The sequence below is a fragment of the Dryas octopetala genome, chromosome 3 (genome assembly GCF_963921425.1).
Source record: "Dryas octopetala chromosome 3, drDryOcto1.1, whole genome shotgun sequence".
Classification (NCBI taxonomy): Eukaryota; Viridiplantae; Streptophyta; class Magnoliopsida; order Rosales; family Rosaceae; genus Dryas; species Dryas octopetala.
In genome coordinates this window covers 15,521,340-15,535,843 of record NC_141368.1, presented here as the reverse complement: position 1 = coordinate 15,535,843, position 14,504 = coordinate 15,521,340, and the positions used below count along the sequence as shown (strand labels likewise).

General features: G+C 34.7%; 2 protein-coding genes across 3 annotated transcripts; both read right to left on the bottom strand.

Moving 5' to 3' along the window:
• Positions 1 to 2,141: 2,141 nt before the first annotated feature.
• Positions 2,142 to 4,260, bottom strand: LOC147291310 (uncharacterized). Its single transcript, XM_086235918.1, has 4 exons — positions 4,226 to 4,260; positions 4,145 to 4,190; positions 3,726 to 3,857; positions 2,142 to 2,621 (listed from the first exon to the last, which is right to left on the bottom strand). Exons 1-4 carry the CDS (start codon positions 4,258 to 4,260, stop codon positions 2,538 to 2,540), a joined length of 297 nt encoding a protein of 98 aa, XP_086092044.1. The 3' UTR covers positions 2,142 to 2,537.
• Positions 4,261 to 7,147: 2,887 nt separating this feature from the next.
• Positions 7,148 to 13,952, bottom strand: LOC147291309 (uncharacterized). 2 transcript variants are annotated; one of them, XM_086237974.1, is made up of 7 exons: positions 13,868 to 13,952; positions 13,380 to 13,725; positions 12,692 to 12,823; positions 12,512 to 12,544; positions 11,669 to 12,069; positions 11,425 to 11,574; positions 7,148 to 7,975 (listed from the first exon to the last, which is right to left on the bottom strand). In XM_086237974.1, the coding sequence occupies exons 2-5, from the start codon at positions 13,702 to 13,704 to the stop codon at positions 11,786 to 11,788; spliced, it is 774 nt and encodes a 257-aa protein (XP_086094100.1). In that variant the 5' UTR covers positions 13,705 to 13,725; positions 13,868 to 13,952; the 3' UTR covers positions 7,148 to 7,975; positions 11,425 to 11,574; positions 11,669 to 11,785. The 2 variants fall into 2 exon arrangements, with proteins under 2 accessions (XP_086094100.1, XP_086094101.1); XM_086237975.1 differs by lacking the exon at positions 12,512 to 12,544.
• Between the last annotated feature and the right edge of the window lie 552 nt (positions 13,953 to 14,504).

Below are 14,504 nucleotides of genomic sequence, written 5' to 3'. Positions count from 1 at the left end.
TCACATTTTAAAAAAAAATTCTTAATTTTTGAAAAAAAAATTTGAGTAAGATACCAAACACCACTAGCTTTTTACTAAGGACTACTTACAATTTACCCCCCCCCCCCCAAATTATTGGGAATTCACACTTTACCCCTCAAACTCAATTTTTTTACACTTAACCCCTCATATTATGTTTAGTCAAATAGAAGACTCTAACCTTAAATAGTCTTATCCGTTGGTTTTACACAATAGGTGCTCAGAGAGAAGGTCATGTGTACTTAACTAATAGTCGTATTTTATTTTTTTTTAACGGAAGGGGATTATGTATTTGATGGAACATATTCTTGAAGGTGGAGTGTCAAAAAATTTAGTTAGGGAAGCAAAGTGCGAACACCCTGGCCAATACTTTGAGAGGATAAATTGTAATTAACCCTTTTACTTATAATCATGTCCATTTAATTAAGTAACAGTTACAAAATTGGAATTATCTTTTGACTCTTCTTTTTTCTTTGTTTAGGTAATGAAGAATCAAATTTAAAATCTCTTCCAACAAAGTGAGTAGAATACCACTATATCAATAATTAGTTAGTATTATAAATTGACAGGTTGAGCACGGCAGCTACAGTGGCCCCTAGTGCAATTGTTCTCCAAATTTTTAACAAACTACATCTTGATGGCTAAAGATCTTTGGGACGTTGTCGAAGCCAGCAGGGAACAATGCCAAGGCTTTGCATGCATATATTCCACATTTCTTGGGGGCCAGACAGTTTTGCTTTCATCAGTGACACTTCCTTTTTCTTTGCTTGACACTTCCTTTTTCTTTGCATGCAATTCTAAATTGCTTGGGATACTTAGGAAGCAAAGTTCAAGCCAGTATTTCCAAACAATTCTCTCTTTATGAAATAAAGAATTAAACAAAAATGAAAACCAAAATCAAGGTATTAATAAAATATCAACAAGGCTATCCGAATTTATTGAATATTTGGCAATATTTATCATTACTTTTTTTTTCTTTGATATTTTGTTTATGTAAATTTTATTCAAAATTTTCATATTGGCAATTATCCAAAAGTCCAAATAATGTGTAATTTGCTCATATTATAAATAAGGTTAATTTCATTTCAGTACCTGAAGTTTGCTTTAAATTTCAATTTAGTACCTCATGTTTAAAATCTTGCAATGTCATACCTTATCTTTCCAATTTGTTGCAATGTCATACCTCCGTCAGTATGATTGTTAAGAGATCTCTTAAATGCTGATGTGGCACTTACATGGCAATCCCACAATGCTGACTGGATACCACGTGGTCTGACAACATAACACATTATGCCACATGACATAAAAAATAATTTAAAATCTAAAAATTGAAAGGAAAAAAATTAATAATTATGTGCCATGTTTCTAGATTTTTAATTATTTTTATGTCACGTGGCATGACGTAGTCTGTTATTAAACCACGTGACATCTAGTCATCATTATGAGAGTGTCATGTAAGTGCCACATCAGCATTTAAGAGATCTCTTAACAGCTATATTGACAGAGGTATGACATTGCAACAAATTGAAAAGATGAGGTATGACATTGTAAAATTTTAAACATGAGGTACTGAATTGAAATTTGAAGCAAACTTGAGATACTGAACTGAAATTAACCCTTATAAATATACTAACTTTCTCAATATACTGTCAATCAGCAACAATATTATGTTACTCACTAACAACAAAAAAAAAAAAAAATTTTGGAATTTTTTAAATTTTTTTATTTGGACCTATGTGTATTAGTATTACTTTCTTATATTAATATATCAACAGTCTACAAGTAACATTTAAAAGAAAAACCATGTAAATAACTTATTTATTTTTTTTATAAAGTTATGGATTGTAACGAACTGCCGGTTACATGCAAGCTGAGCATTTGAACACTAGAAAGCTCAAATGCTCAACACAAACACTTAAAAATGTCTCGCTTAAATTTTTTTTTTTAGCGTGTGAACATGTTGATGATTATTTGAACTGAGGATTTTAGTAATCACTGGAACTCATGGATATAGTCATATTCGTTTTATCAATGTGCACTGAAAATTATCCACAACTAAAGAATTTTGCCACTATGCCTCAACACGTGTTCTGCATTGAATGTCATGGATCACCAAACTGCCTTTGTAATTGATTAGAGGTATAATGCGCAAAATAAGATCCAATCTGTAGTTTGAGTCTTTGACTACCCCAGGAGCACCATTTCCTACTTGGTAGACTAGAAAAACAAGGGAAATTCCCATAGAGAGAATGAGTTTGTTTCAATTCCTATATCCCAGTATGCTTGAAATTCATGTTAACGAAAATACATCAATTAGAGTACTCGATACAAACAAGGAAAACACTTAAACAACCTGACAGATTCAATTCTATAATCAGAATGTATTTCAGTACAAGGTGCTTGAAAATGCAGTTAGTCCTTCGAATAGTAGAACACTCACTGGAAAATATGAGCAGGGCAAGATAGCTAATCCACATTGCAGCACGGGTTGAGTTGCTTAATTGCGCTTAATTATGTTGTCATGTCTTCCACACCTTGATGGTGCCATCAACAGAAGAACTTATCATGCAGTTGTCCTTTGGGTGATAGCTGACACTTGTTACCTGAAAAAAGAAAATTTCACAAGCTTTTAGAGCAAGGAACTTTCTACAAGCATTTTGGTTCACATATTAATCAAAAACCAGTCATCAAGTGAAAATCTATACTTGAACATCTTTGCAAACTGAAATATTTCAACAATGGTACTCGAACCAGAACAGAAGGTGAGAGCACATAACAATTCATACGTAAGAACTAAGAAAGGACAGGAAAGTTTTCAGACAGGTAAACTACTAATATTTTACAATGGATCTGTTTCACGTCAAAACTTTAGTCCAAGTATTCCCTGGACTTTCATATTTTTTGACACAGTCTAATTGATTTTTCGACTTTTGCACCATTTCACCTGAAAAGCAAATAGATAAGAATTATAATCATACTATTACCAGAAGTAGGCCCAATTAAGATTCAGGTTATCGTGGAATTTACTATAAGAAGCCAGTGACAGTAATAATTTTGGGTGTAGCCCCCCAAAGAACTATTGCCCATGATTGCTATTTCCAGTAGCATGTTGGAACTGCCTGATGATCATCTAATTATTGAATATTTATGCAATAACATTTGGTTATGAAGACAACATGGAGTAGTTTGTTTATAATTTAAGACCTCCACACAGCCACTTCACAGTCAAGGCGCCTCTCCACTAAAAAGAGGGTCTGGTTAATTTCATGGGAGGGGAGGATTTTCAAGAGGGAGGACTACTATCCATCAATAGTCTATTATGAAAATGCAACAGAACAATTTTTTTTATTTTTTTTACATATATATGTATCACTTGGCAATATAGCAAAAGAAAAGGCTTAAATAACACAATGACAGCAAAACAATAAAAGAATAATGAAAAGAACAATTCATAAAGCATCATAAAGAAAGAAGCCTTAAAAAAGCAGAAAAAGCATAAGAACTAAAGCAATATAATGAAAGAGCACTTCTTATTCTTGAATTTGTTGACAAGCTTATCCAATTACCCCCACAAAAGATTAATAGATTTGTGGAAGTAAAAAGCTTCTTGAAAGAATTAGTCTGTATAAGTAGCAGGGACATTAAGAGCATTTAGCATCATTTTGAAAGAAACACCATAATGCATATAAAGGAAAAACAGGCTTTACCACTGATGCATGTGCTCGGAAACTTGACGCCACAGATGCATCTACCAGATCCCAGAAGAAAATGAAACCATCCTCAGATCCACCAATAACATGGGCATCAGTGTTGGTAAGGCAGCAGTCCAATTTGTAAGACTGATATAGAAACAACCGATGGAAATGATAAGAACTCATGAACAAAGAAAGTCAAAATATTACAAGTACCCTATGTCAAATATTGCGAGATCACTACAGAATGCCATGAGAAGTATAAAAAGGTGCGCATTATGCAATGTCACATCTAAAATATTGAACACATAAGAAACCAATAAATCAAAAGAACTTCCAGCCAAAAAAAAGCTAGAATGTATATCTGAATTATACAAAAGCGAAGGAACCATGACAGAGTGCCAGAAGCCAGAATAACACATCTGCATACTAACCTTACAAGTATATCCTCTGTATTCTTGAAGTAATTCACCAGAAGACCTATCACAAGATTCACAAGAAATAATTAGTGACACAGGGTACTTGTAATATTTTGACTTTCTTTGTTCATGAGTTCTTATCATTTCCATCGGTTGTTTCTATATCAGTCTTACAAATTGGACTGCTGCCTTACCAACACTGATGCCCATGTTATTGGTGGATCTGAGGATGGTTTCATTTTCTTCTGGGATCTGGTAGATGCATCTGTGGCGTCAAGTTTCCGAGCTCATGCATCAGTGGTAAAGCCTGTTTTTCCTTTATATGCATTATGGTGTTTCTTTCAAAATGATGCTAAATGCTCTTAATGTCCCTGCTACTTATACAGACTAATTCTTTTATGAAGCTTTTTACTTCCACAAATCTATTAATCTTTTGTGGGGGTAATTGGATAAGCTTGTCAACAAATTCAAGAATAAGAAGTGCTCTTTCATTATATTGCTTTAGTTCTTATGCTTTTTCTGCTTTTTTAAGGCTTCTTTCTTTATGATGCTTTATGAATTGTTCTTTTCATTATTCTTTTATTGTTTTGCTGTCATTGTGTTATTTAAGCCTTTTCTTTTGCTATATTGCCAAGTGATACATATTATATGTAAAATAAAATAAAAAATTGTTCTGTTGCATTTTCATAATAGACTATTGATGGATAGTAGTCCTCCCTCTTGTAGTAGTCCTCCCTCTTGAAAATCCTCCCCTCCCATGAAATTAACCAGACCCTCTTTTTAGTGGAGAGGCGCCTTGACTGTGAAGTGGCTGTGTGGAGGTCTTAAATTATAAACAAACTTCTCCATGTTGTCTTCATAACCAAATGTTATTGCATAAATATTCAATAATTAGATGATCATCAGGCAGTTCCAACATGCTACTGGAAATAGCAATCATGGGCAATGGTTCTTCGGGGGGCTACACCCAAAATTATTACTGTCACTGGCTTCTTATAGTAAATTCCACGATAACCTGAATCTTAATTGGGCCTGCTTCTGGTAATAGAATGATTTAATTCTTATCTATTTGCTTTTCAGGTGAAATGGTGCAAAAGTCGAAAAATCAATTAGACTGTGTCAAAAAATATGAAAGTCCAGGGAATACTTGGACTAAAGTTTTGACGTGAAACAGATCCATTGTAAAATATTAGTAGTTTACCTGTCTGAAAACTTTCCTGTCCTTTCTTAGTTCTTACGTATGAATTGTTATGTGCTCACCTTCTGTTCTGGTTCGAGTACCATTGTTGAAATATTTCAGTTTGCAAAGATGTTCAAGTATAGATTTTCACTTGATGACTTGTTTTTGATTAATATGTGAACAAAAATGCTTGTAGAAAGTTCCTTGCTCTAAAAGCTTGTGAGATTTTCTTTTTTCAGGTAACAAGTGTCAGCTATCACCCAAAGGACAACTGCATGATAAGTTCTTCTGTTTATGGCACCATCAAGGTGTGGAAGACATGACAACATAATTAAGCGCAATTAAGCAACTCAACCCGTGCTGCAATGTGGATTAGCTATCTTGCCCTGCTCTTATTTTCCAGTGAGTGTTCTACTATTCGAAGGACTAACTGCATTTTCAAGCACCTTGTACTGAAATACATTCTGATTTCTTAAGACGGCATCTAAAAAAATTATAACTTATTACAATGTGGAGGTTAGTACTATTTATAACTAGCCCAAGTTGGGACCGAAATTTTTTATGACTAGATGGAGGTTTTTACTATATAGAGTATAACTATAAAGAAGTTTTACTGTAGTACAAGAATGGTGTGTAAGTTGAGAATCACTTTGTATGGGTTGAAACAGTCACCAAGAGCTTAGTTTGGGAGGTTTACAAGGTCTATGAAGAATTATGGCTACAAGCAAGTAATTCAAATCATACTTTGTTCCTTAAACGCAAGAAAGGTAAAGTTACTGCTTTAATCATCTATGTAGATTATATGGTGGTGACAGGTGATGATCACACTCTAATTTACAACAATACTTAGCTACTAAGTTTGAAATCATGAAACAGCTTTAGTATATACTTGACTTTTTGTCTAAAACAAGAATGCTTGGTTGTAAGCTAGTATACTCCATTGAGTAGAATCACAATTTGTTTGAATGTTTGGATTCATCTATCATAGGCCTGGCTTTTAGAGAGGATTATACTTATCTCATACATGACTTGTGACGCAGCAAATTTGTGAAAGGGGAAACAAACGTTAACCGTAAATTGATAATCTGGAGTCCACCAAGAAATTGAGAGAATTCTCAAAGAGTTTATTGATAAGAATACTGAATAATCCTCAATTACAAACCAAGCTATGCCTTGATATATATAAGCTTCAAACCCTAATCCTACTAAGAAACGTAAAAAGGAAATCCTTAATAACAAATTAAGCAAACCAATACCAATCCTGATTGGAAAAGGAAACAAAAAAATTAGAAATATCTTAAAAACTACTAAAACTATAAAAATCTGATTTGATAGGAAAACAATCTTATTCGGCCAAAAATTGAACGATCTCATAGTTTACTATGAGTCTTGTAGATCTCGTCGTTTCCCTTGAAATCAATATATTATGGGCCCAAATCGGACATTTCTGCACTAAGTTACGTCATCCCGAAATATATAGAAAACAACTTTCGATCGTTTCCAGCAATGGGCAACCTTCTTGTGCTAGAATTTCTAACTGGGGACTTTTTTTTCTAACTTTGAATCGCCTTAATTTCTTTAACTTTTTGTGTATGAATTGACTCATCTCTTGTCTACATCAACTTGTTATTGTATATGCAGTAAATGTGGCAAGCCAGTTTATGCATGCTCCAGGATACTATGGAGCTTATCTTGAAGTATTTGAAATCTGTTCCAAGTAAGGGTTTTTTGCTTACTAAACATCTTGATGTTGAAGGCTATAAATATGTAGATTGGGCAGGTTCAGCTAACAATAGGAGGTCTGCTACCATTGGAAATTTCACATTTTTAGGTGGAAAGCTTGTTACTTGGGGGAGTAAGAAGCAACTGGTTATAGCAAGATCTAGTGCCAAACCCGAATATATATAAAGGTATGGCTTTTGGTGTTTGTGAGTTGCTTTGGTTAATGAACTTATTAACTGACTTGGGTTATAAACAAACAAGGATCATAAATTTACATTGTGAAAATAAGTCAACAATTGATATTGCTCATAACCCTGTTCAGAATGATCGGACTAAGCATATTGAGATTGATAGACATTTTATAAAAAGAATCTCGAAGCAGGGATCATTAGCTTTCCTTTTGTGAAGTCCAAAGAGTAACTAGTGGATGTGCTTACTAAAGCAATAGCTAGCATGATGTTTCTTGACTCACTATAAGTTGGTCATATATGTGATATCTATGCACCAACTTAAGGGTGAGTCTTAGTGTGAGTCTAGGTTGTAAAATATTGTAGTTGTAGTTATTTTTCCTTATGTCATTAGGTATGTAGCCTTGTATAAAGATCACTTATGTAGATAATGAAATATCAAAAATTATTCTCCTAAAACGTTTTGCCAAAGATAGGGTTTAGAAATGCAAAACAACATACATGTCTTAATTCTAGTCTATGAAAGAAGGGTATATAGCATAGATTTTCATTGGATTTTTACTCTCATAAAACATGCTATGATCAGTTATCATTTACAGATTAGTGTAAATATTTTCCAAAAGAAAAAATCGAAGGTATAAAAATTAATTAACATACCTGAGGAAATTATATCTCTTTGATTACCTTGTTTATTTTCTACAATTTGAACATTTCCATGAATATCATTGACGCCACCTGCAGGTTCTATGGGTATACCTATCAAGAAAAGAACACATTTAGCTGATTCAATACATTAATTAAACATTTTCTTTGAAGCAAAATCAATTTTAAAGGAGGAAATAAGAAAGTTACTTAAGCTAGCTAATTTGCTTGAATTGAAAGTAGGAAAATAGGGAGTTGGATACCTTCAGTTTTTTTCTTTTTTTATTTTGTGGTTATGATACCTTGAGTTGTTTAAGAAATTTATCCTTCCATTATAGTGCACTTCTTTATGTGACGTGTCTAGTATAAACCTACTTCACCCCATCAAAATGATTGATGCTTTTCTATTTCTTGTGGGTGATAATATCACACTTAATCAATCAGTTAATCGCATGCTTTTGTCAATAAAATATGGGAGAGAAAATATGGTGCTTTTGTTTAAAGTCGATCATGAGATTCTGGTGATTCTAGAAGAATTATAAAAAAGGGCTGCTATTTGCACATCTTTTTTTTTTTTTTTCTTTTTGTACACTCCTAAACAAAAAAAAAAAAATCCACCCAACACACACACCACGCCAAGCAACCCACCACCGTCGGCGACCACCCCACCCCTTATCTGCCCCTTTCTCCTCTCTCCCCTTCTCTCTCTTTCTCTCCTTCCCCCTCTCCTCTCTCCCTTTCTCTGTGTCTGTCCAACCCTTGCAATTTTTTTTTGTGTGGAAGATTTTGGCTGTCTGCGGGGCGAGAGGAGAGAGGAGGGGCTGGCTTAGGGGGAGGCGGCAAGGAGAGAGGAGCCAGAGAGGGGGGGAGGGCTCAGGGTGAGGTGGTTGGGGTGGGGGAAGAAGAAGAAGAAGAGAAAGGTGTAGGTGTAGGTGTAGGTGGGGGTGGGGGGAAAAAGAAGAAGAAGAAATGGTGCAGGTGCAGGTGGGGGGAAGAAGAAGAAGAAGAAGAAGAAAAAAAGAGATGGGGATGGGGTGTGTGTGTACGGGGGGATGGGGTGTGTAGGTGAGGGAAGGAGAAAGAGAGGAAAAAAGGGGCAAGGTGGTCTTTTCCCTTGGGTTTTTTTTTTTAAAAAGGGTCTGCGAATAACAGCCCTCTTATAAAATGCAGCCTATAACTCTTTATGTTCATTAGATGGGTCTAACATAGTACATAAGTATACAAAATATCTAATCTATAAAATTTGAGGACCCTAAAATATATGTATATAAAATTTGGGTGTAATTTTTGGTTTGATGATTCTCCTTTATGGCTTACTCATGCTATGAACTCTGATTCCAATTATCATTAGAGCACAATATTCCTTTCCCAAAAAAAAAAAAAAAAATTGAGGGCCCTCATCATTTCTAGGCCCGAGATAATTGCCTACTTAAAATTTCTCCATTGGCCTTCATTAAAATAAAATAGGGTTGCTATTTGCACAACCTTTTTTTTTTTTTCCTTTTTGCACACCCTTCTTAAAAAAAAAAAAATCAATGTGAAACGACACACACCCCTTTCTCTCTCTCTCTCCCTTTCCCTCTCTCATCTCTTCCTTTCTCTGCAAACATAGCCCTGCCCCTCCTCTTCATTCCTCCCCCTCCCCTGTGCCTGCATTTGTTTTTTTTTTTTTTTGATAAAATGTTGAAGGGTGGTCACCGGGGTGGGTTGGTCGCGGAGGTAAGGGAAGAAGCTGGGGTTGGGTTTCGGAGGAGGTGGGTCGGGTTTGGCAGGGGCGATGGGTCGCAGAGGGATGGGAAGAAGGTGGGGGTAGCAGGGGGATGAAGTAGGAGGGGGGTCGGGCTTGATTGGGTTGGTGGGTCTGGGAGGGCGCAGGGGATGGGGAGGAAGGAGGAGGAGGGGTGAGGCTGTGTTTGTAGAGAAAGGCAAAAGGTGGAAGAGAAAAAGAGGAGGAGGTGGGTCACAGAGGGAGGGGAAGGAGGGGGTGGCGGGGGGAGGAAGAAGGAAGGGGGTTGGGCTTGGCTGGGTTGTGGGTCTGGGAGGGCACAGGGGAGGGGAGGAAGGAGGAGGAGGGGCGAGGCTGTGTTTGCAAAGAAAGGAAGAGATGAGAGAAGGAAGGAGATAGAGGGGTGTGTGTGTCTTTTTTACATTGGTTTTTTTTTTTTTTAAGAGGGGTGTGCAAAAAGAAAAAAAAATGTGTGCAAATAGCAGCCCTCAAATAAAAATAAAGGGAAACTATTATTTTACCCCTCATTATTCTTTTATTTTATTAAATCATTTTTCTCTAACAAAAGCAACAAAATCTTTGGAAAAAAACAAAAAACAAGCAACATAATCTTTTTTTTTTTTTTGCCAAAAAAGTTCAATCGTGGTGGCCCAACACTATGGACATTGACATTGCATGCAAACCATGAGGTTCCTCTGGCCAGGAGGCATCATGACACCCTTACGATGGATCATCTCCCTTTGTTGCAGGTAGCGGGAGCACTATGGCTTTCTCAACATAAAATGAAGGAGGTGCCATACAGGTAGGGCTGCCCATCGGTCTCTTCGGTTAGGTAATGAGTCTTACCAAAACCAAAAAAATTCGGTACTTTTTCAGTTTGGTAATTTTTTTTTCGGTATTTTTCAGTTTCGGTATTTTCCGATTCCGAAATTTTTTGTCAACTTCGATTTCGATAATTTTGATATCTAATACTTTTCTATTTATTTTCAGTATATCTTCGATTCATTTTCGGTTTCATTATAATAATACTAATTATATATCAATATAAATTGAAATTTAATTCAATTTGATGCATAACATATAATATTAGTTAGATATATATATTTAAACAAGTAGTATTGGTAGTTTAGTACAGTACTAGTATTAATAGAAATAATATTAATATTAGTATTACAAAGAATCTATAATAGTACAAGTAGTTTAATAATATATATTAGTATCTATCATATTTATTTAGTATGTATGTGTACCGACAAATATGAATACTATGTATGATATATTATATATATATACGAGCTCGATCATGTGCGGACATCCGCACATGAATAAAATTTTATATATATATGCATTACTTACCTAACAATAAGGTTTTTATTTTCCTAAAATGATAACCTTTACTTTATTACAGAATGACTATATATCTCAACCCACACTTTTAATAATATTAATATAATAACATTATATATATTTATATTTTTTTATATTTAGTTTATATGTATTTATGTTACTAATTAACATAATATATAGTATTATATAAATATATATAATTAAATTTCGGTAATTATTTCAATTTTTTTGGTAAATATTTCAATTTTCTAATAATAATCAATTCGGTTTTTTTTGGTAATCGATCAGTTTACCAACTTTTGTCAGTTTCAGATTTTCAATTTTCAAATTGTGAAAATCAATTTACCAAACCAAAAAATTTCGATATGTAATTGGTCGGTTTGATAAAAACCAAACCAAGGACAACCCTACATGTAGGGCGAGCCCTCAGTTGCTAAAAACTCATATCAACTTAATTTTAATAGGAAAATAAAGAGAATGCGATACCAACATTTATAGATCCATCGTTGCCAGAATTTGAGCGGCGTTCGACTTGGGAATGCAAAAGACACTTGACTCAATGCTAATAATGGGTATACCCCATTGTGTTCTTTAGAATTGATCAAAGGTGGGCACCGCCGAAGTAGATCCCATGCAATATCTATATATAGTAGAGAAAACAAGAATTATATATGCGGCAAAAAATTTGAAGCTCCAATATTAATGAATAATGATAGTAGTATTTAAAATTTTACCGAATGTTTTGGAATAAAGTGAATGGCAAAAAAGTGCAGCACCATTAAGGCCATTCTCTGGCATTAAATCTTCGAGTGGAGTGACAGAGTAGAGATAACGAACCATATCCCAGTTGTTCAATGTAGAAGCCAAGACAACTGGAAGCCTATTGTGAATATCAGCAATACTAGGTAAATTCTTGTTCTTTGTAACCATGCATTCACCCATTTTGTAACAATATGCACTTGGCCAGCATCTGTTGCGATGTGAAGAGCTGTCCTACCGGAATCTGGAAATCTTGCTGTTATTGCATTAGGATGTCGCGTAATAAACTCCCTTGCATAATTCCAATCACCACATCTCACAGCATGGAAGAAAGGTTGATACTCGCGGAAGTCATAGTTGGCATTATTCGGTTGTACTGCCAAGTGTATTTTTCTTATTATACTATTGTTTAATTGAGTGTAAAAGATAATTAAATAACTTAAAGACAAACCTCTACATTTACCAAGCCTGAACAATCCCGACCATGCATTCAATTAATGGTTAGAGTTGAAGCCCCATCAGCTAGCCTAATTTTAATATTTTTCATTTCAAAAGGATGCTAATTAACTCCCTTCTGTTGCCTCTCTCTGTGTCCTCATATATTTCTTCTTTTCTTTCTATCTCTTAAAAATAATGATTGAAATTATAGGGACGAAAAATGTAATTTAGAACCAAAACTAAAATTAGGCTAGCTGATATGGCTTGAAATCTTCCCACTAATTGTTGGATAGTTCAGATTTAACCAGAGGCAGAACTGTGACCTTGGCAAATTCAGAGAAGCAGAAAGAAACTCATTGCATAATTTCAATATTAATCACCGCTGAAGTAATGGACGCTAGTATTTTGATATCCTGCCAAGTAATTGAGTGTTAAATATAAATAACGTACTTAAAAGACAAATAAATAATGCAAAGATTATTTAATTGGATATATGTATACATTGAAATTAAATCTTTAATTGATGTCGATTGAGACCCATATAACTAATTAATATATACCAGCAGTGTGTTGTTCTTCCGTCTCGAAGTCTTCCTTTGTTCCTATCTCTGAGTCTTCCTCTGCTTGAACTTTTGAGCCTTCCACTGCTTGTTTCTCCTCAATGGTTGAGGTGTGAAAAGATGTACTCTTTCCTGAAAGTGGAATTAATAATTCTTGTATACTCTTTTAATTAATTACCGTCATAAAGGATAACAATTTTTGCAGCCATTTTTACAAACTACAAATCTGGGTGATTTATTAGAAATCTAATATCATGGCCAATCAAAGGAGCTCCACCATGAGAGCGAAAAGATATAGTTGGGATGGTGGATTCATTTGATTGGCCAATTCTTAAAGTCTAAACAATATATATATATATATATATATAGGTGAACGTACTCTTAAATGTTTAATAAATTAACAACTTTTTCGTCAAATTAAAAATTGTAATCAGCCTTGTATTCATGTCCCACGCAACTTTTTTCCCTACCAAATTTTGGGAAAATCAAGTTTGTTCTTAAATTGTAGATCTAAGCCACGGATCTTTAATTATGGCTACAGAAATAAAATAAAGGCCAAACTAATAGTCATAATTTAGAGTTCGTCCTACTTAATTCATATATTCGTTATTTTGATATGTATATATACAGAGAGAGAGAGAGAGAGAGAGAGAGAGAGAGAGAGAGAGAGAGAGAGAGAGAGAGAGACCTTGGTTGTTTAGTAATCCTGGCCTGAATTTTGCAGCCAAAGTATCCCAGGCAATTTTGGCAGTGGTTTTGTCACGTATCAAAGAAAAAGTTTCAGGCCCGCAAGAAATCTGGATGGCATGCAAAGCTTTGGCATTTTTCTTCCTCCAAGCCACAAATATAGCTTCACCATGTTCGCGCTTCGGAGCTTCACTGGTGGCTTCCGCAACGTCCCATAGATCTTCAGCCATCAAATAGGTTTTGACCTGTACACTCCAATCTTCGTAGTTGTCTTGGTTCAGGACTTGACCAACAATTGCACTAGCGACCATTGTAGCAGCGGCCATGCTAGCAGACTAGCTAGCTAGCTGCAAACAAACAAAGACAACGTAAAAAACAGGAAAAACTAGCAGACTAGATAGCTAGCTCAATCTGTCAATTTATCATATATACTTGAAAACAAACAAATCAAAGAAATACTGAACGAAACAAGTATAATTAACCACTCACAGTCAGATTGAATTGGAGATATCTTCACAAAGCATGCATGCAGCAGCTTGTAAATTTATAATATATTACCCACTCCGTTCGTGTGCGCGCACACACAAACACATATATATATATATATTATATTGTAGTGGTTTTGCTGGTAATTGTTGTCGACATAATATAATAAATTGCATATCGGCCTGCTTTAATTTATTCTTTTAATTACCAAAAGAAGTCAAAAGAAGTAAGGTTTCTTACTTTTACTTTTACTAAAGCATTTGTGTTTATTCTTCGTGGGTCCCACTGCGTTCCTTTCTCAGACTCAAAGTGGATTAATGTGACGTGATTGTCTAAATACTCCAGGATACAAATCATCAATTCAGTAATATCTTCCATTTTAACTCTCAAGTTTTTGAGCTTCTATTTTGGACATCAGCCTAAAAAATTAGATTTGAATAAAAATCTAAACAACTATATGATTTTAGTTGGAATGGCGCGCAGTTCAAAATTGAATCTACGCCTAATTTTCGTATTTATTTTTCTATTTGAGAAAATGTTGGTCTTTTGAGAAAATCACACTTCTCTTTTCTTAATTTCTTAAATTCTTAAATTCTTCATGCATGGCACGCCACCAGCTTTTTACTTAGGACTACTTACA

Excerpts from the sequence above, each read along its gene's own strand:
- LOC147291310 (XM_086235918.1), bottom strand. The coding sequence starts at position 4,260 with ATGAACAAAGAAAGTCAAAATATTACAAGTACCCT. Across the intron at positions 3,858-4,144 it reads ACAGAGGATATACTTGTAAG|TCTTACAAATTGGACTGCTG; the intron begins GTTAGTATGCAG and ends TTTCTATATCAG. Across the intron at positions 2,622-3,725 it reads TCCGAGCACATGCATCAGTG|GTAACAAGTGTCAGCTATCA; the intron begins GTAAAGCCTGTT and ends TTCTTTTTTCAG.
- LOC147291309 (XM_086237974.1), bottom strand. The coding sequence starts at position 13,704 with ATGGCCGCTGCTACAATGGTCGCTAGTGCAATTGTTGGTCAAGTCCTG. Across the intron at positions 12,545-12,691 it reads GGAAGAACAACACACTGCTG|GATATCAAAATACTAGCGTC; the intron begins GTATATATTAAT and ends ATTACTTGGCAG. Across the intron at positions 12,070-12,511 it reads TAGCGTCCATTACTTCAGCG|TACAACCGAATAATGCCAAC; the intron begins GTGATTAATATT and ends TACACTTGGCAG.